At 55.7% G+C, this 24,508-nt stretch overlaps 1 protein-coding gene across 2 annotated transcripts; it reads left to right on the forward strand.

Annotated features, from left to right (window-relative positions):
* Positions 1 to 5,434: 5,434 nt before the first annotated feature.
* IRX1 (iroquois homeobox 1) lies at positions 5,435 to 11,279 on the forward strand. Of its 2 annotated transcripts, XM_060254367.1 has the most exons (4): positions 5,454 to 5,787; positions 8,355 to 9,357; positions 10,475 to 10,547; positions 10,866 to 11,279. In XM_060254367.1, exons 1-4 carry the CDS (start codon positions 5,485 to 5,487, stop codon positions 10,894 to 10,896), a joined length of 1,410 nt encoding a protein of 469 aa, XP_060110350.1. In that variant the 5' UTR covers positions 5,454 to 5,484; the 3' UTR covers positions 10,897 to 11,279. The 2 variants fall into 2 exon arrangements, with proteins under 2 accessions (XP_060110351.1, XP_060110350.1); XM_060254368.1 differs by lacking the exon at positions 10,475 to 10,547 and having other exon boundaries at positions 5,435 to 5,787.
* Positions 11,280 to 24,508: the final 13,229 nt, after the last annotated feature.

Consider the following 24,508-nt stretch of genomic DNA (forward strand, 5'->3'; position numbering starts at 1 on the left):
CGAAGAGAGCTCGGAAAGATCCCCCCAAAAGAGCCGCGGTTGTTGGGGCGGCAGAGGAGAAGTCACTTCGCTTGTTCGAATTAGATCTATGGAAGATTGGAAAGTGATGATAGATAGATAGATAGATAGATAGATAGATAGATAGATAGATAGATAGATAGATAGATAGATAGATAGATAGATAGATAGATAGATAACTCTTGCTGGTAAAATTAATATGAATGTAATGCATAAATGTAAACAGAATGCATCATATAATATATCATTAGTAGGATATTAATATAACACTGTATTAATTTCTGTATTAATATAACACGATTACTATAACAATGTGTTGATTTCATACTAAAATTAAAGATTTTTTTTTGCAAGAAATATTTTGCGAGAAATTTGGCTTTTTAAAAATATCTCGCACGTGATTTTTTGTTTTTTCTAAAGATCTGACCAAAGTGGCCGCGCGCTTGGAAGCTGGTCTACTCAGATTCAGAAGTCAGCCCCGCGGAGGGGATCGGGGCTCGTCTTCAGCGCAGCCTGCGGTCCTTTCCCCGAAGCCCGCCTCGGTGTCCACGCCAGAAGCCGTGAAAGGAAGGACTCCGGCTGGATCGGGGCCCCGGGGTCTTCCGAGATTTCTTTTGGCCGAGAAAGGCCTCCGGTCTCTCCCGCCTCTCTCGTGGGATCTTTCCAAGTTGCGAATTACAAAAGAGAGAAAGAAAAGACGCGCGTCCTCCGAGAACTTTCCCCCCCTCCCGGCTGCGGTGGGGAAACCTTCAGCGCCACCCCCCCCCTCATGTGATTTTGCTCCACGCGTTTCCCCGGGTAAGAACCCCACGCCCCGTCGGAGAGAAGTTGGAAGTGCCGAGTGGGGCTGCTGCAGTCCGCGGCTCAATTCCACACACACACACCCCCCCCCGAAAGTTGAAGGGGGCTTGTAGTCTCCCCCCCGCCCCCGCCGCTCGGGCCGTCCCAGTGGATGAGTGGAGAGGGGCGGGGATGGGTGCAATTGTGCGGGGGGGGGGGGCGGGAGGGGCGGGGGTCTCAGCCTTTTCTGGATAACAAAAGACAAGAAGTCTTCAGCGATGTCGCCTGTCGTTTAAGAAGCCTCGTGAACCCTCGCTTGGAGAAGAAGCCCCCCCCCGCACTCGGACCCCAAGGGAAGCCACCTTTCCTCCCCCCCCCCTTCCCCAACTCCCGCAAGGCCGAAGTGCCTGGAAAACCGGAGGCGGCAGAGCCACGTGGCCCGCACAGCTGGCGCCCTCGGGGGCTTCGAGGGGAAGGAGCGCCCGGAGACCCCTGCTCGGCTCGCCCTTCCGCACTGGTCGGGCTCCAGTTTGCCAAATTGCCGCAGGGGCCCGGCGGGGTCCCCAAGCGCCCGAGAGAATCTCCCGCCTCCTCCGGCGGGCCTAACCCGGCCCCTGGCTGGCTGGACGGGCCCGGGCGCTTCCCCGTCCCCCCAGGCTCTGCCGCCTCCCTCCCGGGTCCCGCCGCCGGCGCTGGGGGGGGAGCTGCCGGGGGCCTTGAAGCCTGCAGAAGCCGGGCCTCCTTTCAGCTTCCCTGAAGGCAGCCAGGGACACCGGGCAGAAAGCGGGAAGGAGCGGGGAGCTGCCGGGAAGGGTCGCTTGTCCGGGATCTGCCGAGGAGAGACCCCTTCCTCGCCCTCCTCCTCCTCGCCCTTCCTCAGGGCAGGATCCAGAGATTTTCTAAAGAGGAGAGGGGGGCATGATGCCAACTGCCGCCGGGAGGGAGGTGTCGCGTGGCGGGCGCCGAGGCCCCGGGAGCGACTGACCTGAAACCCAACCAAACCGCCGCTCAGCCTTTCCAAGGAGAAATCGAAGCGAACTTCTCTGGAGCCTGCAATCCGATCGGGCACTTTGGCTCCTCCTCGCCTGCGGGGAGAAAGAGAGAGGAGGAGGCGAAAGCTTTGCCTGGACGGTGGAGGGCAGCGTGCCAGAGAGAGCGCGCCAGAGCGAGCCAGAGAGAAAGCGTCTCCGTTCTCACGTGCGTGTCCAACCCCCGCGTGTCCGACGGCAGGCGAATCTGAGCCGCCGCTGGAGAAAGCTCTCCCCCGGGTTGGCGCGCAGGGTCTCCTCTCCGCCGGCTCCATCCCGCAAGGGCCCGGGGCCACTCCTCGCCTGGGCCCTGCCGGAGGAGCGCGCAGAGGTGGGGGGGGGGGGGGTGACTGGGGGTCCTGCCAGTGGGGCCGGGCCGGGGAAGAGCGAAAGCGCGACTCGCTCCCTGTAGCTTCGGGAGGGCGCTTTTGCGTCGGCGGGCTGGAAGTTCGACCGAGCCGCGACCCCTGAGCCTGGCCGGGCCCAACGAATCCCCCCTGGAGGCTGCTTGTACCCACCCGGGGCCAGTGAGACGCGGGCGGCTGCTTCTGCTTTGCCTCTTCGGGAAACCGCCGGGCGGGGGGGGGGGGGGCAATTTCTCAACCTCAAAGGTCAAGATCTGCTTGGAATTATTATGGGGGGGGGGGGGAGGACATCAGCCGTGGCCCCCACCCCGAGCGCTCTCCTCGAAACGGGGGGGGGGGGGCGTCGGGGCCTGGGGGACGAAGGACTCATAAACGCTCCGCCCTGCCCTTGGCTAGGATCGGGTCCCGTCTCGGGGCAAGTCTCTTTCGACGGCTGTCCTTTTCCGCCGCGTTGGAATAAATCCCGGCGCATTTCCCTCGGCTGCCCCTCTGGGCCGCCTTATCGCCTCCCCGGCCAGCCCCCTTCCCCCCCCCCCCCCGCTGCTTCCCTGCTGGAGTGAAGGGAAGGCGGCTCAGCCAACAGGCCGGCACTGCGCTGCTTCCCTTCCTCTCTACACAGAGCGGCTTTCGTGAAAGTCAAGAAAGCAGGAGAGGAGAGAGAGGCCGATATTTCATGTGTTTTCAAGAGGACTCTAACGAAAAGTCTTGCCACGAATTCAACAGGCAAAGGGGGAGAGAAAGGGACAGACCGGGGCCCGATCCCGCCCAAGTTAGGCTTCTTTGAACCTCATTGCTTGTAGCCGATGCCGGCTCGGCGATTGCAGGATCCCTCGCCATGAAACCGTCCTGGAGCTTAACCGGGTTTAAAGCTGGGCCGGCTCCTGCTTAGGGCGGGTTCCCAGGTGGAGGTGGGGGGAGGGGCGCCTTGGGAATGTTCCTCTTTGCCTCTTTGGGCGACCCGGTGCGTCTTGGAGCCGGGCAAACGGTCCCAACTCTGAAGACTCCTCTGGCGTCAGGCCTGGGGCATTCAGGCGACTTCCTTCCGAGGGGGTTGCGTTCAGCCCCTTCTGTTCTGCAGGTGGGGTACTGCGGGCTTCGTGGGGCGCCGGAAGATCGACTGACTTCCCCGTAAACGGCGTCGGCTCCGACGGCAAAGAGCCCGGGCAGCGGGTCCTTCGCAAACAACCGCCGGGGATCCCGCTGCAGCTAAACTGGAGGGAGGGAAAGGAGCGCCTTTGTGCTGTGGTTTTTTTTAATGCCCCTTCGAATGGGAGGCGAAGCTGAAGCAGGTTCTCTCCTCTTGGGAGCATTAAAGGCTGCCGTCAGGCCCGGTGCTCTGGGGTTCGGCGACATCGAGGGAATCGGAGCGGGGTCCGCGAAGAAGTCCCGCCTGCTCCAGGAAGGCGGAGGAGGCCTCGGGTTTCCTCCCCTCTGCGGGGCAGGGAAGCGGCCTATCCGCCCGAGCGCAGCGCAGCAGCTCCTCCGACGGCCCTCGGGCAGCCATTGCCCAGAGAGAGGCGCGCCGCCCCTTCGGTTGGCCAGTCCGGCGCGCAGGGGGCCCGCTCCTCCCGGCCTGCTCTGCCCGGGGCCCGGCCCAGGCTCCCCGCGGGGGCCCTGCCAGAAGCGACATCTGGGCAGGAGGAGAAGGAGCGGGAGGGGGTTGGGGCGTCCCAGGCAGGCAGCGGCCCCCTCCAGTCGCTACGAAGGAAGGGGACACTTCCCCTTGGATTCCGTGACAGTTTTAAACATACACAATAAATCCAAACCAGCATAATACGAGAGACAAAACTGCGCCTGAACTGCAAGGTCACTGCCTGAGAGTCCCTTCTTGGCCTGGATCGGGGCGAGGACAGAGAGCCCCCTCGGGGCAAGAGCTCCCCGGGCAGGGGGCGGGCCTGAGACGCGGTCCCTCCATCCAGGCGCCCGCAGCTCCGGGAGAGTTGAGCTAGAGCGACGGAAGGCAGTCGAGGCCCCGCGAATAGAGCGGGACACTCGAGAGCTGCCCTCGGGCTGGATGCCGCCCGGCAGGGGGGACACTCGGGGCAGGGGCGGGGAGGAGAAGGAGCAGGCGGGGGGCGGAGGCAGGAGGCCTGGGGGGGGGGGACGAAGGACGCCCGCCGCGAGGGAGAGCGCTCGGCTGGGGTTTGTTGCAGAGGGGCGGCTCCAGGATTTGGGACGCCGGTTCTTGAGGCTGGCGCCTTCCGCGGACCTTTCCTTCTTGACCCCAGCCCCTCTCCGGCCACCCTCAGGGGCCACGATGCTCAAGGAGGCCCGATGCGGCCCCACACCCACCTGGAAAGAGAGCCGCGCCTTCGCGCAATGGGAGCTCCAGCCGAGCTCCACTCGGAGGCGACGCCGCCGGGAACCAGCCTCGAGCCTGCCGGGAACACGCAGGCAAAACTCGCACAATTCCACGCTCCGGCGGCTCCGTCCGGACCAAGCACTCTCCCGCTGGAGGGACCCGGCGGGGGTTGGGGAGCAGCGGCTCTGGGGAGTCCAGGCCGCCGAGCTCGGGGGGCAGGGCAGGAAGAGCAACTGGGGCCACCCCCCACCCCCACCCCGCCCGGAGGCCCGCGCAGTCTCTCGAAGGGACAGCCGGAGGAGCCGGTGCCAAAAGCCGCCTCTCACCCGCCCCTTAGGCCCAAGTTCCAACCCCCCCCCTCCTGCCCCAGAGCGCAGCGCAGAGTCTCCCGAGGCCTTTGGTGGAGCTGGGGGGGGGGGGGCGGAGAGGACCAGGGATCCGGAGCGCGGGGTGGGGGAGGGGGAGGGAGGCCGAGTCCTCCTTGCCCGTCACTTCCTCTGCTGGACGGCTGCCGTCCAAGCGTCCCCCAGGAGCGCGCCTGCGTGGGGGGGGGGAGCGGTGGAAGCGGCTGGGCCAGCCAGGGGTGCTCCAGCGGGCAGCTGGGGGGGGGGCGTCGCGCGTTCTGGTGCGGGGCGCGCCCCCGCGGGCAGGGCGGGCGTCGGGGGCGGCCGAGAGACCACGTGCCTCGGCGGGGGTGGGCGGGGCTTGGCGCTCCAGCGGGTGCCACTCAAAGCCTCAACTTCGCTGGTCGCGGCAAGATCAGGCGCGGAGCCGCGGGCAGGCGCGGCAGTCGGAGCGCACTTGCGGAGCCGAGCGCATCAGAGGAGCGGCCCGCGACGCCCCGCCGAGGCCAGCCCGGAGGAGGAGGAGGAGGGCCCGGGAGCCCCGCGCTCGCCTCCGTCCCTCTCGCCAGCCGCCGCTCGGCCTCCCGGCTCCCGCTCGCTCCGTCGGCGGCGCCTGGTGTGGCCGGGCCGCTCGTCCCTCGCCCGGGATGTCCTTCCCGCAGCTGGGCTACCCGCAGTACCTCAGCGCCAGCCAGGCCGTCTACGGCGGCAGCGACCGGCCCGGGGTGCTGGCCGCCGCCGCCGCTGCAGCCGCCGCCGCAGCCGCCGCCTCGGGCCGTCCGGCAGGCGCCGAGCTGAGCAGCGGCTCCACCGCCGCCGTCACCTCCGTGCTGGGCATGTACGCCGCCGCCGCCGCCACCGCCACCGCCGCCGCCAGCGGGCCCTACGGCGCGCCCAACTACAGCGCCTTCCTGCCCTACACCGCAGACCTCGGCCTCTTCTCGCAGATGGTGAGTGCGCCGCGACGGAGCCTCCCGCTCGGGCAGCAGCGGCAGCCGCTCGCCTCTCCGCTCGGGCAGCGGCTGGGCCAAGATCCCGCACCCCCCCCACCCCGCCCGGCCCCCCAGCTTCCAGTAGCCCCCCGGCCTCCTCCTCCTCGGGCGCCTGGCGCTTCCTCCCCGCCCCTCGGGCGCCTCTGCTCGCGCGCTCCGCCGCCGAAACTTTCCCAAGTTTCAAATTCAGGCGCTGCCATTAAACGGTGGCTGAACTGGCGGCGCCCCCGACGGCCCCCAAACTCTCCCCCGAACTACCAGGACCCCCCCCCCCCCGCTCCTTCCCCGGGAAATTGCCGCGGCCAGGCAAACAAGACCTTCTTCGGCTGCGCACTTGCCCGGGGCTGCGGGGCCGCCAAGCGAAGCGCCTTCGGGGCAGGAGGCGTCTCTGACCGACGCGGCATTTTGTTTCGAGGGAGGCAGAAGAGGGGGGGGGGGGTTGTTTTGACTGGAGCGGGCTGGGAGATTTCGTTTGGTTTCTAATGGGGGAGTTTTCTTTAGCGGGAGAGTTGTGTGGAAGGCGTTTAAAACGCGCAGAGCTGGCGGATGTAGAGACACCTTTCTGTTTGGAGCGGCTGCCCTCTTAGAGAAGCGCCCCTGATTTCCCAGTAAGTATTTCAAATGGATTCCCAAGAGGAATTTGGCTGGCGTTTCAGCAGGAAAAAGAAAATTAGGAACAGAAGTGTTGCAACAAAATAAAAAGCTGTACAATAAGTGAATTCTCTTAGAGTCAGCTTTAAAAATAATGTTTTTAATTAAAATACACACATGGCTTGCCTTTTCCAGATGGGACATTTCCCTATTATGATTTGAACAGGTCATTGCACCTATTGGGTTAAAGTAATTTTTCCCCCTGGAAATACAGGTGGCACTTTTCTATAAAATAAGGATGTTTGATCTTTTTAAATATCGTGCAATTAAATCCAATTGTGCTGGATGGAGTACACTGAACGGCCATTGAAAAAGGGGGCTGGATTCTTGCTTGCTGCGAGCTAGAAAGGAGGAGAAGGAAACTGTCATGATTTTCAAGTGGCTGCTTCTAAATCATTCCCCAAAGGAGGATACAACATTTATCATCTCAACAACAATAACAGAAATCCCTGAAGGAGGTAAAGAGGATATAATAAGCATAATAGTTACCCCAGAGATAACTGTTATGATTAAAAATTACGTTTTCCTCCTTCCAGATGCTCCTTTTTTTCCTGCTTGTTTCTTTTGTTAGCCTACCTAAAAGGAATCATTTATTGCAAACGTGTGTGTGTGTGTATATATATATATATATATATATATATATATATATATATATATATATATATATATATATATATATATATATATATATATATTTGCAAACAATCCCTCCTACCTCTGTCTCTTCCGCACACACTGAAGAAGGATATTTCATTGTGTTTTTTAAACTGGCTTGCATGCAGTTCTGCCATTATAAAAATTAAAGTGGATTGTAAAGTAGGAAAGCCATTAATGAATGAAAGGGGAAAAATAGAAAATGTGTTTAAAAGTTGAGTAGGCAATTTCTGTATTTTCTCCCCATTCCACAGTTTCTAGAAACCGGGGCCTTGTTCTAAAGAGATTCCTGGATTTTTAGGAACTTGGTGGAATTAAGGCATGCCATTTTTTGTGGGTGCAATTTGCAGTAATAATGAGGCCTAATGAGGTTGTTAAAAAGATAACATGTTATTTACCCAAACACCTGATGGGCTCCTTGGTTTACTGCTGATGATAATACATCTATTGATTGAAAATAAATCACCTCTGCTAGAGGCATGCAACAAGAAAATAAATGTGTTTTGCTGTCTGCTGATGAAAGGAGATGAAGGAATTGGACAAAATAAAATATAGATCTGATGGAAGGGTCACATTTGCTGCAGCATTTGAGCACAATGTTCTGCATCTGTCCTGCAGCCCAAAGCCCCGTGCAGCTGCAGTGGATGGGGAAAGTGTGGCTCGAGCTGAGCAGGACGAGTCCCAGTGGGAGAGAATCTTTCCTTCATCCTCATTCCAGCCCCTGGGACTTCCACGTGCTCTGCTCTGGCTGGGATGCTGCCTTTTCAAGGTGTGCACAAGAGCATTTCTTCAGTGTCACCCTGCTCCTTTCACCTCCCCATCCCTTTGTGAGCTGCTTTTCCCGATGCCACGGAGGCTGAGCAGGAATTGGCCCTGCCTCTGTTCCACCAGACCTGCCCCAGCAGACTGCGATGCGCTGATATTATCTTTCTGGATGTGGGTCAGTGCTCTTTTCAGGAGTCCCTGCTTCATTTGAACAGCACAATAAATATTGCCTCTCAGATGTGAATTTGGGGAGGAGATAAATTTGGATTGGATTTGGTAGTTAGGGAGGGAGACTCCATTTTTGCAGGTGGTTCTCTCTCTCTCTCCTTCCAAATGGACAATCATTTGTGAAAGCTGGTGGATTGAAACAGAAAAAGACTATGGAAAGGTAGCCCTCAACACATGTCCTTATTCTTGCTTTTTTCTCCCCCCCCCCATGTCTGAATGTGTCACAGGGTTCCCAGTATGAACTGAAGGACAATCCAGGAGTCCACCCTGCCACTTTTGGTGCTCACACCACCCCTGGTTATTACCCATATGGACAGTTCCAATATGGTGACCCTGGAAGGCCCAAGAATGCGACCCGGGAGAGCACCAGCACTTTAAAGGCCTGGTTGAATGAACACCGCAAGAACCCCTACCCCACCAAGGGCGAGAAGATCATGTTGGCCATCATCACCAAGATGACCCTCACCCAGGTCTCCACCTGGTTCGCCAATGCCCGGAGGCGGCTCAAGAAGGAGAACAAGGTCACTTGGGGATCACGGAGCAAAGATCAAGACGACGGGAACCTCTTCGGGAGTGACAATGAGGGGGATCCTGAGAAGAATGAAGATGATGAAGAAATAGATCTGGAAAGTATTGACATTGACAAAATAGATGAAAATGACGGGGAGCAGAGCAATGAGGAAGAGGAAGAGAAGGTGGAGCTCTTAAGGCAAAGTAGTGAAGAGGAGCATCTGGAGAAAGAGAAGGCTTTGCCGCTGTCCGGGCCAGAAGGACTTAAACCCAAAGAAGCCCTGTCCCTGGTAAAGGAGGTCACAGACAACCCTACCCAACTCCTAAACTCCAACAGACAAAATAATCTGCAAGGACCACCTCACCACAAACCCAAAATCTGGTCATTGGCAGAGACTGCAACAAGCCCTGATGGGGCCCTCCACAAGCTGACACCTCCTTCACCTCCCACCCAGGCGAACCACACATCCTCCCAGCTCCAGCACCCAGCCTTCCTTCCCAGCCATGGACTTTACACCTGCCAGATTGGCAAGTTTCATAACTGGACTAACGGGCCATTCCTCACACAGAGCTCCTTGTTAAATGTGAGGTCCTTTTTGGGAGTTAACCACCACCACGCTGCACATCACAACCACCATCTCCAGGCCCAGCCACAGCCGTCCATGTTAACAGCGTTCAGCACCGAAAAGCCATCAGAAAGGACTAGCCCCAAACACATAGGTAAGGGTGGCAGGCAAGGGCTGCATGTTGACTGCTTACTGGGAAGTCAGCCCCTCTGAGTTGGCTCTGCAGGGCTGACTTCTTAACAGATATCCATGCTTGAACCAAATGGGTCTGTTCTAAACACCTCCCCCATAAAGGGTTTTTATTGGCTGGGGGGAGGGGCTGAGTTGACCATCATACAGTTTCTGAAGCCTCATGAGGACTAGTCTTGCTGATTTTTTTAAAAAATGGAGAGTGATATAGACTCCCATCTGCTGCTTAAAACAGAGGTATCCTTCTAATTGATACCCTGAGCCCTTCACGGGTTTATCACCACTTTGCTGTTTAATGGCACACTGTAATCTGTGACTCCTGCGTGTGTCAAAGGGCCTTTGTGGGAGAAGACAGATTATTTGCAAGTGAATGGAAACAGTTATATCCCACCTTCCCCTGTGGCTCAAGGGATAAGGAAACTTCACGATACAAGCATCCCCCCCCCCTTTTTTGGTGCTTGCTAAGTGCTATGCAGAAGGACGTATGCTAACACTGATGGGGGTGTCTTTTTGCTTTTCCAGTATGTTTCACAGACATTATTTCTGTGCAACAACCCTGTAGGGTCGGTCACTATTTCCTTCTCTGTGTTGCACATTGAGAGCACTTGAGTCGAGAGAGGAAGGCTTGCTCTCCTAAGGTCACCCAGAGAGGTCACAGTACAGGCAAGGGTTTAAGCAAAGACTTTCTGGTTCACAGCACGCTCTGTCAACTAGTAATTCATCCCATGGAACCTAATTGGGAGAAATCCCCACTGAACTCTGTGAGGGTTACTTTCTGAGTCCACATAGGCTTGGGTTGCAGGCCCCAGTGGCAGCCTGAATTTCGCTGTGGTGGCGGCGGAGAAATCCTGGCTTTATTTCCTCAAGTTGCTCTGCTTGTGTTGCGTCCGGCAAATTTAGTTAAGAGTCTTTCTTTCTTTCTTTCTTTCTTTCTTTCTTTCTTTCTTTCTTTCTTTCTTTCTTTCTTTCTTTCTTTCTTTCTTTCTTTCTTTCTTTCTTTCTTTCTTTCTTTCTTTCTCTCTCTCTCTCTCTCTCTCTCTCTCTCTCTCTCTCTCTCTCTCTTTCTTTCTTTCCCCCTGCAGAAAGAGAAAACATCCCGAGGACTGACTCTCCGCCTCAACCATTAAAATCCCCCTTCCGGGCTGTCCGGGACAAGTGAGTTCTTGTTCACTGAAATTTACGTAACGGAAAGAAAGTGCTTGGCTGATACAAATGCATTTCAGCACACCTTCTTTCTCCTAAAACCAAAGCAACTGATTTGCAAAGCTTTCTGAACATGGCAGAAGCTTACAAACCGTGTACTCTCACCAGCAAGTTTTGTTTTCTTCTTTTTAAAATCCTAACCCCTCCCCTCCTGGTCAAGTTGCTATTGCTATTGTGTGAAATAATGCTCCCTCGCCTGTTCTCTAATGCAGCTGGGTGAGCGTAGCTGAGCTTTGACTGATAGACGGTTCTGTCTTTTCTTCCCAACAGCTCTTTGAGTCAGCAAGAGGGAACATCGTGAATTTTAACAACTCTTCCTTCTGCTTGATTAATTTTTTTTTGAGTGGAAAAGAAAATTTCGTAGACTGTTCTAAAGGACAGAACAAAAAAATGGGAATGCTCTAAATGACTCCCATCAATCTCGTTTTTGCAATAAGGTGGTACCAATCCATTAAAAATAGATTTTTCCAGCTCCCTAACTGGATTATCCCCTTTTTTCTGTTCTTCCATCTCCAGAATGTGTAATTCTAACCATGACTGGATCACTTGTTTTTTTGGTTAAGAAAATTCTCATGTGTTTGTGTTATTTTTTCTGTATATAAAGTGATTTCAAATTGTAAATATTACCACAGCAAAAACTTGTTGAAATCATATATTTTTATCTAATAAAGAAAATGAAATTATGAGGCTTCTTTTGCTGAGGTAGATTTTGAGTTTGCTCAGGCAAATTCATGAAGCTCTGGAAAGGCTTTTATGGTTCCCACCTTGGCATAGCGAGTATCCTTTCAGTCCAGTGGATAGCTCAATCAACTCCAATGTTAGTTGATTAATCTTACAGCATGGCAGACATTGTAAATCATTGGGTTCACGAGGAGCGGTGTACTTACTTATTTGGTGAGGCCATTTTTGTTCTGTTTTGTTATAGTAAATGAAAAAGAAAATATTATTTTCCCCATTACTAATTGGTAGCTTTTTAATGTTTAAAATTCTATAATATTTAATATTTCCTTTAAAATGTTCCTCTGTCCAGGTGTTAGTGACATATAAATGTATTTTAAAACCAGTGAACAAATCAGTGTTTTAAAAGGTAGGTGATAAATTGACTAAAAGTTTTTCAGTTAGCAAACAAGCCCTTAATATTCATGAAAAATCCCCAACATGCATTGAAGCTTATGGAATGGAGTGTTTTGCATTGATCTGGTAAGACAATTTCTTTTTCTTTCTTGTAATTTTTAAAAACATGTTTGTTAGCTGCACATTTCTTGATGGTTAAGTAGACGGATATGTCTAAGAGTAGAGTCTATAAACCCCCCCCCCCCAATCATGGATACAAAAAACGACCCTGGGGTAATTGTTTGCCAAAGCAGACCTCGTGTTCGATGAGTCGTGATGGCTTTGCCCCCACGCTAGCATCATTTCGTTTGGAACTCAGATTCCCGATATTGTTCTAGGGGCAGACAGGATGGGCAGCTCGCCTTCTTCTAGGGAGGGGCGGGAAAGCAAGAGAAGGGGAAATCAGACCAGGCTGCATTGAGGCATGCGGCGCAGCTAGAGCTCCGGGCGCGCGGCGGGCGGGCGGGCAGGCCATGGAGGAAAGCCGTCGCGCCAGGCCTCGGCCGGGGTGGAAGGGCTGGCTGGCCGCGGTCACCTAGCCAAGGCCGGGCTGAAGGCCACGCTGCAGAATCCCCCGAAGCGGGAGGGAGCCCGTTGCCATATTTCCAGGCGGCGGCCTTTTCGCCCTCCCCTTCGGAAGCGCGGCGGCTGAAGGGCGCATTGAGGTGCTAATCAGAGGCCAGATGGCGGCGACGGGGGGACCGGGCCGGAGCAGCTGCGGGAGTCATTAAAAAATCATGCTGGAGACAGGCGCGCCCGGGACTCGCCCGCCCGCCCGGCCCCCGCCAGGCATCAAATATTCATGCTGCTGCAGCCCGCCTCGGCGAGGGGGGGCCTGGATCCCCCCGCCCCCTTCCAGCCGCGCAAGCGCCCCGAAGGCGAGGCACGGGGGGGGGCGGCGGCGGGGGTCTTTTTAAAAAATAATTGCATTTTTTTTAAATTCCGTTTGTCCCCCACTTTGGCTTCCTGGCCTTTATTCGCAAATCGAAAAGGGAAGGCCGCGCAGCAGGCGACGAAAGCCGGAAAGCGGGACATTTGCGCCCGTGGGGGGGAAGGGGGGGGGAGGGAGGGCAATGAAGAACCTGCGCGGGCGGCCCCCCCCCAACCTCTTTGCTGGAGGAGCTGCGGAGGACCAAGCCTCGAGGACGCAGAGAAAGGTCGCGCTGGCTGACTCGAAGTCAGTTCCGCCCCGTCCAGCAAGGGGACGACTGCGGGGAGCAACCGGCTCAGCCCGCCCTGCCCAGACCGACGGCCTTGCTCCCGAGGAGCCTGCCTAGCTGGAAGGGAGCGGGGTGGCAAGCGGGCCTGGAAGGTGCAAGCGCCGGATCCGACGGGGGGGCTCGGACGGGCAGCTCTCCGCTGGCGCACGGAGGGGGGCCCGAAGAAGCCGGGAGAGCGGCGGGGAAGAGGAGCCGCGGGAGGCCCACGCAGCCCTTTTCCAGCCCGGGGTCGCGCCCTCTTTCCTCCTCCCCGGGAAAGGGCCCTCTCCGGCCGGCCTGCCTGCCTGCCTGCCCACCAAAGCGGGCGGCGCTGCTGAAAACAGCAACCTGCGGGCGGCCGGGCCAAGCCGGCGGGCGCGCGCGAGAGAGCGAGCCAGGCTCCTTCGGCCCAGGGGCTGCGCGGCGCGGCGGGGGCGGGGAGCGGGGTTGGGGCGCGCCTTGGCCGGCCTGCGCGAAGCTGCGAGTGGCGGCGGGGAAGAGCGAAGCGGCGGCCTTGGGAAGGCTCGCGGCGCCCTCTGTCGGCCCCTGGCGGGATGACGCCTGCCGCGCCGCAGCCGGGAGAACTTGGCGCTTCCCCCCTTCGCGGCTGCGGCCGCTTCCTCCGCGGAGCCCGCGCAGAGAGACGGGGACGGGGGGGGGGCGGCACTGCCTCCTGACTGCCAGGCTGGCCCCGCTTGCAGGGAGCCCTCGGAGGTGCAGCCGCTTTGCTTTCGTTTTTTTGGGGGGGGGAGGTCATGAGCAGCAGCCGGAGCATGGAAAGCTGAGTAGGACGCTGCGCGCCGAAGCAGCAGGCGGAGAGGTGGGAGGGAGGCCGAGGAAGCGGGGTGGAAAAGGCTGCGGGAGAGGGAGTCGGAAGGCATCTCCCAGCTCGCACCAAGGGGCAGGCCCTGCTTGACTCCAAAGTTTTCGGGGTGGCTGCCCCGTTGGAAACCAGCAAACCCCGCGGTGGATGAGAAAGGCTGCCCCCTGACTTGTAAAATCCTGGCTACGGCCCTGAGCGAGACCGGCAAGACCCCGCCACTGAGGCGAACCTCCGCGGCCCGTTCAATAAGGGGGGAAGAGTCGCACCCTCCACCGAGAATCGCCACCTGCAAGGGCTTCCTTCCTTCCTTCCTTCCTTCCTTCCTTCCTTCCTTCCTTCCTTCCTTCCTTCCTTCCTTCCTTCCTTCCTTCCTTCCTTCCTTCCTTCCTTCCTTCCTTCCTTCCTTCCTTCCTTCCTTCCTTCCTTCCTTCCCGGAACGGGGTTCTCCGTTCAGGGTACTTTCCTCAGCAGGTTAGGGGGGATTCCATGCAGAGAGGACACAATCCACTAGACACGAAACGCTGGGAAGCCAGCAGCTAAGTCAGAATTGAGGGCCGCTGACTTCAACTGTGAGCCTGGTGGAGGCGCGAGCGATGCAGGGATCGCGCCCTCGGAGCGGACCTCGCGCGTTTGCCCGACTCCCCCAGGCCGCCGGTTCCAGCGCTCCGTCGGTTGTCGCGTGCGGGTGGGGCTGGGGTGGGGCGAGGGAGGAGACTGCAACCCTTGTCGGTCCAGCAGCCAAGCCCGCAACTTGGCCCGGCCCGCCTGGGCAAGGAATTCTTGCCCAGAAGTCTCCCTCCGTGCAGCCTGGGCTGAACAGCGAGGAGAGACGGAGCGGGACGTGTCGGGCGAGGCTGGCAGTTGGCAGACCGGGGAGTTGCTCGCTGTCGCCGCTTGTCTTTCCGGGCCGGCGAGGCTGGTGTCAAAGGCCTCTGCAGTCCTGCCAGGGAAGCGGCTTTCCCGCCGGCTCTCCGCCTGCCATCTCCGCGAGAGTGCCGGTTTAGAGACCCGTTGCTTTCGGCCCGGGGGGACAACGATTTAAACCCGACGGAGCTCGAAGGCTGCGAGCCGAGGCCTGCCTACTTAGGAGCAAGCCCTCTTCTACTCCGGGACAGCTTCTCCTGGGCGGGGTTCAGGCCCGAGAGCGCTCCCCTCGCCTGCATCGGCTCCATGTGCCGGGAAAGGCGCGACTGTCGGATTAATTTCGCAGTAGACCTTTCATCCTGGTTTAACTGTCCCCAAACTGACATTCTGCACCAGAATCAGAGAAACTCCGTGGTTTCAGTGTAGAATGTGAGTTTGGGGACAGGGCTAAACCAGGATGAAAGGTCTGGCGCGGACTCCGGTTTTCCTCCGGAGCCAAGAGGGGCAAACGAAGAGCGCAGGGTCAGCTCAGCTCCCGGCCGGCAGCTCTCGCCTTGGGAGGCCCCACAAAACGTCCCTTCGGCTCCGGCGGCGGCGCGGGGGGGGGGGGGGGCTTCCTCTTCTTCCAGCTGCGGGGCCAAAAAAGGGGTGCCGGCGGGGCACATCTGGGCAAGGCTCGGTTCGGGCTTGGGAGGGCTCTTCAGGGCTGCGCTGAGACCAGGGGCGGGCCGGGCCGGGGGCGATCGCCTGATCGGCTGTCGGCAGCAGAGACATTCGACGGCGGTCAGGAGAACAGACAGGGAAGCCTGATATTAATGGAGAAATAAAAACGGATCTCATTGAAGGATCTCCATCACCACTAAATGCGCGAAGTGACCGCTTCCCTCTCTGCCCTCCCCCCCCCGCTACCTCAGAAGCTACCCGAGAGTCCCTTCTGGGCCGCCTTGCACTGGGAGGAAAGTCTCTGGAAAGTTGGGAGGGTTAAAAAGGTGCAGCGATGTGGACGCTCTGGAGAAGAACGCCCCCCCCTCCCCCGCGCCTCTTCCCATCAGCCCAAGCCCCTCCCGAGGCAACCCTCCCCCCCAAAAAATGCTCGATTGTTTTCCTTAGGCGTTTCCTTCAGAGGGACTAGCGGGCTTGAGGGGGAGGCATTCAGAAAGACTTCCCAGCCCGGGCGGAGCATAAGAGGGAGAAAAGGAAGCGCAAACGTCGCGGTCCTTCTGGGCAGCTGCGCTGGGGACTCAGGCGCCTTCTTCCTCCCAAGTCAGCGGGCGAAGGCTCGCAGCAGCCCAGATGTGGAAGGGACCGGAGCAAAGGCAGGAGAGCCTTCGTTGATTAGGAGGAGAGCCGCCCACCCCCTTCGTTTCCAAGGGAAGGCGGCTGTTAGTAGATTGCAGTTCGAAAGGAATCAATTTCTTTCTTTTTAAAAAAAAATAATAAAAAAAATAAAAATCATTTTATTTAGAATACGTTGAAATGAATCTATTTCCTCGGAAATAAATGCTTCTGAAATATAACATCGTACTACTGCTATTATTGCCCAGCAAACAGCGGCGGTGCAATTGTTGCCGGTATTCCTGATCTTACTGCTCTTGTAACTGCTACGAATTGTAGCGGGGGCGGCAGCGGGGCGCCTTGGACCCCCCCCCCCTCTTGGAAATGAAGCTCCCCGAAACGTCGCGGGCATTGAAGGACTGGCGGCGGCGGCAGCAGCCAGAGTAGCGGGCCAGTGCTCTGTTGCTGCCACTCATCTGCCGCAACGTCGGCGGGAACGCCATTCCCAGCCGAGACCTGGAGGGCCCGTGGAGTCCCCAGAAGAGAGCGAAGGGCTCCGCGCCTCTCCGCCTCCCCGGCCCGGCCTCGCAGCACCACAGAGGCGGCTCCTCCTTCTCCTCTTTAGTAGCATCATCATCACCATCATTTGCAAAGCCTTCCTTTCCACTAGAAAAGGCTGCGCCCCTGCAGGCATCTTGGGCGGCTCCCCTCGGAACTGAGTCGCCGGTCCGCCTTCGCCTCCAGGCCGCTCCGAGCCTGCGGTTCTTTCTGGCCCGTGGGGCGCAGGAGTTGTGGGCCTTCTCCCGCGGGAGCATCGAATTCAACCCCCGCCCGCCCCCTCCTGGACGCCGCTCCCCGCCCGCCTTTGCTTTGGCTCGGCCGGAGCCCGGCACTGGGGGGAGAGGGAGCGGGGGTCTGGCGGCTCCGCGTGTTTACTCGCGAGAAAGTTCCCCTGCAGGACTTCAGGCTCTCACCCTCAGCCGCCTCCCCGGGCTCTGTGTGATGCCATCGCGCTGGCCTTCCCCCTTTGCCTCTCCAGATACAGGCCCGGGGGGGGGGGGCATTGGCGGCCCGTCCATCTCACCCTCCTCTCCGGCAAGAAGGTGACTGGAGCCGCACCCTCCCCCTCCCCCTCCCAGTGGCGAAAGTCCCCAGCGCCACTTGTGAGGCATGAGCGATAAAAGTTTCCAGCCTCTTTGTTGCACCAAAAAACTTCTGGGAGGCTTTTGCGCGCAGGAAGCAAGGAGTGGTTTTTTTTGGGGGGGGGGGGGCGGGGGGGAGAAAATGTTTTTTCTTCGCTGGACTCCACTGGCTCCACATATTGAAAAGAAGCGTTCCCACAAGCGGGGGTCCAGGAACCCCTATGCAGCCCCAGGAGAGGAAACGGGTGAGAGGAAGGGACCCTCTGTGCTTCCAACCCTAGCCAAATGGATGCTTTGGGGAAACTCACACGATCATCTCCTCCTTCTCCAGCAAGTGGTCCTGGTGGAGGTGTGCTGCCTTTGAACCTCGAAGGTCTGTTTTTGCAGTAATCCAGGCGTTTCTCTAATAGGTGGCCATTACCTTGCAACGCCCCCTTTACTGGGTGAGCAGTTCTTCCCAAACTGTGATGTTATAAAGCTGCATCATGTTAATAAGCCCACTTGCCCCCCCCCTTTTAAAAAAAATCCCAACAAACCGTAATTTGGCTGAGGGCGCATCTCTGAAATATGTCTGGGGATAAGCATCAGCGTCAAGCCCACGTGGCGAGGCTCCCCACCCAGCAAGCAATAACTGGGCATGATTCTCAAGCTTGATGGCATTTGTTTGTGAGAATCTTGGTGACTGGGGGGTGTGGATGTCAATGAATGTTGGCAGGTCGATCTTTAATTTTGCCCCAGGAGCTACCTTGGATCAAAGTGAACCATAACAGGAGTTCCAACAGACTTTCTCCAGGCTTAAATGTCCCCCCCCCTGTGAGCCTGCTCCCCCCCACCCAGCATCTCCAGGGTTCATTTGCAATGGCCACCTGACCCTTGCTGTTCCAGATGCAACACTGAACCAGACCAAAAGGACAATGTTGGAAGCGGGGCTCTGCTTCCTGATCTTCCTGTTGTCCTGGGATTAGGGATGGGCACAACCAGGGAGAATGTTGTTCAGTTCATCGTTCGTGGAGTGCCTGATTGATGAACCATCACAAACTTTTAGCTGCCAAATCAACCAGCTCAGCTTGTGAGGTTCATGATGTGGTAGAATGGCCCTCCAGTGTGATAGAAACACCAAACTCACAAATGCTCTCCAGATGTCTCTCCTCTACTTGTCCCCCAAGTTTGGTGAAGACCGGACTTACTGGGTTCAAGTTGTATCCCACAAAGGAAGTGCCCCCAGGAAAGTGCTTTCTGGGGAAATGGCAGGTTCAGGAGTGTGTAGAAAAGATCTTGTGCATGTCAGAGACATCAAAGTCAAGGAGGACTTCCCCAGGATGTTCCTCCACATGCCCCCCCCCCCCAAGTTCTGCCCCACTCCCCACTGCTCTGAAGATTGGTAAACATTTAGATTGAGCAAAGGTGCTCTGTCTGTCTTTTCACAAACTGGCACGAACCATCTCTAACTGCTTGAAAGTTTGTGGAAAGTTCGTGCTGGTTGACCTGCTCTGAACTTGAATTTGTGAACCACGAACTGGCCAAAGCTGGCCATGAGCTTTGCTTTGTGAGCTGGTTCATGTCCATCCTTACCTATGATTCATATGGGTTTGCTCACCCAGGGGAGTTCACTGGATAACTGGCAGCTGAATTAATGAACTCAGTCTGCTGAAATTACTATTTGAGCGTTCCCCAAAAGCTGTGTCTGCGGGGTTGTATCGGTGATGCTTCATTCACGCGTGCAGATCACTCACTTGAGAGTTTCACATGTATGAAAGTGCTTTGGCTGGGTCTGGTAGTCAGGTCCCCTAGCTTGCCTTAAGCAGGCTAATAAAAAGATCCAGTCTTAAGGAGGTTCATTCATCTTTCCCGAGCAAATCTCTTCTAGAGAGGGACCTCCTGGCCTCAGCTGATCAGGACTGCAATCCAGTGCAGACTCCCTCGTGAGAAGGTCCCACTGAAACCAGCAGGCTTCATTTCTGAGTGAGGATGGCCTCTTGGCTTCTGTGAAGAGCTTAATGTCGCGCCATGCAAATCAGCAGCAGCAGTAGCTGCCCCTACTGTTTGTAGGAACGGAGGTGTGCATTCAGATATGAAGCAGGGAAAACACAACAATCCATTTTGTGGATGCAATTACTGTACCAAACACCATTGAAAAGGTAGCAAAATGGGATAGCATGAACGCATATTTTAATCTTTTAATTTTATCTGTCACCTGCCTGCCTGGGTCAGAGTTTGTGGAGGTTAGAAAGGAGCAAAGTGGGGAGGAGATAATATTACAGATAAAATGTTCTCCCCGCTCCCGCCAGCAGAAGGTGAATACCCTAAGCTCCACAGCTTGATGCATCTGGGGATTAATCATGTAATTTCCCAGAATGCACCAAACGGTGGCCCTTGAGGATTGTTTGAAAGATCATCTGAGATGTCAAGGAAAGCAGAGGGGGGGGGGGGCTCTCTGTCCATTGGATTGGCCTGGTCAGGTCAACGCGAACGGGCAGGAGCAGTTGTTTTAATGTCAGGTCCAATAAAGAGGGCAAAAGAGAGAAGAAGGCGGCGGCGGGGGGGGGGGTGGGTTTACAATGAATATAGCAGCAAAAATAAGATGATTAAGAAATGTTACAAACCCCAGGTTATTATTATTTTTTGTAAAAAAAAAAAAGATCTTTGTTTCCCCTCTGCCTTTAGAAAAGAAAACGGAGAGGACCAGTCTGCGCACTGGGTCAGAGGCCCCCGTGGGGTGGTGGTGAGACCGTCAGAGCAGCATCTGGAAAACCCCGGTTCGAATCCCCCCTCTTGCCAGGGGAGCTGTCTGGGTGACTTTGCCCCAGTTTCTCTGGCTCTCATCCCGACTTCCCTCACAGGACCGCGGCGGGGATAAAATGCAGGCGAGGAGAATGAGGGGAGCTCTTTTGGACGCCCCCCCCAGAAGCCACGGGAGAGGCACTCGGAGAAAGATGGGGAGGCTGCGGGGCTCCTGGGAGAAGGACTGCGGTGCTGGAGCCGGCAGACGCCTCGTCGGAGCGGCAGGGGCGCCCGCGCTGGTTTCAGCGTTGCTCGGAGAGCAGCAGAGTCTGCCGGAGCCGCCCAGCCCCTCCCTCCCTCCCTCCAGCCCACCTCCCCTCCCGTGCGCGCCGTCGGGCCGCCTCTCTCCCTCCTTCGCGGCGGGCTTCACCAACAGGACTGTGAAAGAGGCCTGGCCAAACGGACGGAGGGCAGGGGCTGTGGAGGCACATTAGCCTCGCTTGTGAAGGGCAGAGACCCTGCCTGTCGCTTTGGGCTTCAGCTGCCCGGCAAGCAGCTAACTGGTAGCCTGGAGAGCCAGATTTCACCCGGGCCTGCTTCTGTCCCAACAAGAATGAACCTGCTTGGGGTTTTTTTTTTTAAAGCAGCTTTCTTGGGGCTTGCCTTTTCCACCAGACCCAAGTCCAGCATGGAGGCGACATCGAAGCTGGTTTCCAGTGAAACAAATGTATTGACTTTTATTTGTTGCCTTCCTTTAAGCCCTGCCTTTCTGCCCAGGGGAGAACCAGAGCGTCTGGCGTCTGGCCTCCTTCTCTCCTCCTCCTTCCTATCCTCCCCCCCCTTCCCCCCTCCTTGTATCCTCAGGACAGCCCTGTTAGGTTGGCTAGTCTGACAATGCCTGACTGGCCCCAAGTTTTCATGACATGAACGGGGATTTAAACTGCAGCCTCCCATTTTCTGGCCTGTATTCTACCTCCCCTCTGACTCAGCCTAAGGGGGTCTTCTTCCAACGGTGGGAACTTCCGCAGCTGGGTAAAAAGGCATTCAATGTGGTTGGGCACAATGACAGGAGGGAAATCTGGAAGTCCTCCCAGGATCTTTCCTGTTGTCGGGGCTCGTAGGACAACGCTTGAGTCCTGTGGCACCTTTAAGGCCAACCAAGTTTTAGTCAAGGTATGAATCATATTTCCTCAGATATCTGAGAAACTGCGCATGCACATGAAGCTCATGCCTTCAGTAAAACTTGGTTGGTCCTAAAGCTGCCTGACGGGACTCCGACTTTGTTCTGCTGCTTCAGATCCACATGGCTCTATTGTCATGGCTAATAGTCACCTGTCCTCCATGCACCTGGCAAATCCTTCCCCCATCTTGCCACCATCTGCAAGGGCACCTGCAACAAACCCTTTCACTCGGGCTTAGCTTCTGTTTGCAAAGCTATGCCAGTGTCTCAGTCTAGCTGAAAGGACAGCCTTTGCCTCTGGAAGCCCTTCCTTTCCCTAAACTCTGGTGTGCAAGAGGAATCTTCTCTTACTTCTGAGCCCGTCTTCCTGCTCTGGGACCCTCCCACCTCCTCAGCATCACATCCTCCCGGGCGAAGCTGCTGGCCCTGAGAACAGCCCCTCCAGACTCAGCTCTGACCCGCCTCAGCACGACTTTCACGACAAGTTAGAGGGGAGAAAGTTTGGAAATATGAAGAGCATTAGTGGGATGGGTGAGCTAGTGAAAGAGCAAGACGTTTGGGGGAAAGGCTGCCGCTTGCCAGGAATCCTAACTGGATCACACACTGAACTGTTTAACATGTTTGTGAATCAAATTAATCACACATTAAGCGAGCAGTGAAATGCCAAGCAGAGCAGCAGGATGGGGGAGAAGTCTCCTCCCCTTCAGCTCTCGGGGTGGATGAGTTTCAGATTCAAGGCTGACATTTGAGGGGAGGAAAACAGAGAGCACAGACAGCTCCCTCTCCCTCCCCCCCTCCACGCTAAACCTGCCCAAGAGGACCAAGTGCCAGAAAACAATGGGGCAGTGGCGGGGGGGGGGGGGAGGGGGGAGGCGGCGTGGTGGTTTCTCCACTGTTGCCAGCCAGTGCAATTCTAGCAAATGCTGTCCTCATCTTCTTCAGAGGCCTCCTGCAGTTGTCTGGTGAGGGACGAACTCATTTTTGGTCACCGCAGCCCTCGATGATGTCAATCGATGTAGTAAGTTTTGATCCTCCCTGTTTTGAAGGGGCTTAGGAGCTTCCTTAATATGCAACTTTTCTTCCCAGGGGACCCAGAGCAGTTTACAGCATTGCCGCCCCCCCAATGTCACCCTCACCCCATCGACCGCACGAGGCAGGCTGGGCTGCGAAGGACTGGCCAAGGTCACCTGGCTTCTGGGGGCTTCCTGGATCCTCATTGGTCCTTCTAAGTACTGCGCCCTGCAGGCTCACAGGGTTCTGTTTTTCATTTTCTTCTCACAACGACTGGGTAAATTAGACTGAGGGGCATGATGAGTCCAACACCCCCAGCAAGCTTCATGCCTGAGTGGGGATCCATGTCCAGGTCCCTCAGACCTAAGTTTAACACTCTAACCACGGCATTGCCCTGCCTCTCAGAAACGATACACCAAATGTCTCTGACTGAATTTTCAGATCATTTCACACCCTCTTCAGCCATCCTCATTTCCATCTCCAGTGGTCAGCCAGTGTGGTCTAGTGGTTATGAGCAGTGGGCTTTAATCTGGAGAACCAGGTTTGATTCAACACTCCTCCACATGAAGCCAGCTGGGTGACCTTAGGGCAGTCACAGTTCTCTCAGAGCTCTTTCAGCCCCACCTACCTTACAGGGAGACTGTTGTGGGGAGAGGAAGCCACTTTGAGACTCTGAGCGGAGGGTGGGGTGTAAATCCAACTCTTCTTCTTTTCTCAAGTGGGTGCCCAGGCATTTGTGAACCATATGTAAGACACTCCAATGAAAATGATGATGTTGCCATTGAAAATGGGTGGGGGGAGGTAAGAAATATCTGGGTGGAATAACATGCTTTCCAGAACAAGCCTGCAAAGTATCAGTGTGCCACTGGGAGTTGAAATAGCTCAATGTGATCTCCCCATGCAGAAGATCCTCATGCCAAAAGTGGGCTCCATGATATCCAGCTGATGTGCTGCTAGAGGTGCAGGGTGGGTTGCTTTTGAAAGAGAATGCTGGTCTGATCCACTGAGGCACTTCTTACAGAAAGCTGTAAGTGGACAGTCAGTGTGGTGCATTGGCCAAAGGGTCAAATTAGAAGACCTGGGTTCAAATCTCCACTCTGCCATGGAAGCTCACTTTGAGCTGGTCATACTCTCTCAGCCCAACCCAGGGATGTCAAATATGTGGCCCGTCCAGCCTGTTCAGGGCTCAAATCTGCCCCCAAGCAACTTCCTTCTTCTGTTGCAGATGCACTGTAGCTTGCTTCCCCCCCAGCTCCCTTCATGGCCCTTTGCTTCCTGTTTCCTGCCTCGTGCCTCCTTCCCCCCTTCTCTCTCTCTCTCTCACACACACACACAGCTTCTGCTTCCTTCTCCGGGGCTGCTCCTGCTGTCTTGGTGATGAAGGGAGGGGGAGGAAAGAGCGAGAGAGAGAAAAGAGTTGGAATATGATGGCAGCTTCAAGATCAACAATGTTTTATTCCAGATATAAGCTTTTGTGTGCAAGGGAGGGTGGATGGATTCTTCTGACAAGCACAGTTTACATTGAGGAAATTATTTTGGCTTATTCTGATTTTTTTTTTTTTTTAAAAAAAGAAGAAATTGGATTTCTCTGTTCCTATCTGGATTTGTTTTCTTTCAAAAAGGCCCTGAATAGGAATTACAACACTTGAATTGATCCTTATATCTTGGAGTGATTTCAGAGATCAAATGATAGTAGCACACATTGGTAATGAGACAGCAAAACTAGCTCACAATTCAGGCCAGGAGGATGCATTGACTTGCGCTTCATTCTGTCTTTCTAACCTCCCTTTGAAATTCCTTTGCAAGAGCACAGCTACTCTTAGGTCAGTGAATGCTGTGGTTTCTAAGGTCAGACTTGTCCATTTTTGTTCTTTGCAGCTGCATATCACACCTAATCCAATCAAGCCTGCTATTGTCATTCACCTACTGTTGCCATTTGGTATCTGAAATGTATAAAGTTTGTATCTCCAGTACCTCATGTTACATTTTATGGCTTGCATGATCTGGCTCAACAAAGTGACATTTAGGTCAGATCGGGCCCTTGTAACAAATGAGTTCAATACCTCTGGCCTAACCTACCTGTTCTGGGAATAAAATGGAGAAGAGCAGAACGAAGTCATAAGCCACTTTAATGAGTTTAAATTAATGGTGGGGAAGTACCAGCTGGATATTAGGAAAGCGCTTTTTGACAGTCAGAGTTGTTCAACGGTGGAATCAGCTCCCAAGGGAGGTGGTGAGCTCCCCCTCACCGGCAGTCTTGAAGCAGCGGCTGGACGGACACTTGTCAGGGGGTTGGACTAGATGGCCTGTATGGCCCCTTCCAACTCTGGGATTCTATGACTCCAGGTCCCCAAAGAAGAGCAAAGTGGGATAGATATAAACAAAAGAGGAAATGTGTTCTTCATCCATAATGGCTTGTTTGCACACTCAAGTAAAGCATTCAGCAGAGAAGGAGGATGCATGACGTGCCCATGATGGCTGCAGCTAAGCACAAGAAATATTTCCATACTGAAACACCTGATGTCTGAGTCAGCTTCAGGCAATAGTAGGAGAGGCCATGTGGCCTCATGGTGGGGTAGGAGCTT

The sequence above is a fragment of the Heteronotia binoei genome, chromosome 14 (assembly GCF_032191835.1).
Source record: "Heteronotia binoei isolate CCM8104 ecotype False Entrance Well chromosome 14, APGP_CSIRO_Hbin_v1, whole genome shotgun sequence".
In the NCBI taxonomy this organism is placed as follows: Eukaryota; Metazoa; Chordata; class Lepidosauria; order Squamata; family Gekkonidae; genus Heteronotia; species Heteronotia binoei.

Excerpts from the sequence above, each read along its gene's own strand:
- IRX1 (XM_060254367.1), top strand. The coding sequence starts at position 5,485 with ATGTCCTTCCCGCAGCTGGGCTACCCGCAGTACCTCAGCGCCAGCCAG. Across the intron at positions 5,788-8,354 it reads TCGGCCTCTTCTCGCAGATG|GGTTCCCAGTATGAACTGAA; the intron begins GTGAGTGCGCCG and ends AATGTGTCACAG. Across the intron at positions 9,358-10,474 it reads GACTAGCCCCAAACACATAG|AAAGAGAAAACATCCCGAGG; the intron begins GTAAGGGTGGCA and ends TTCCCCCTGCAG.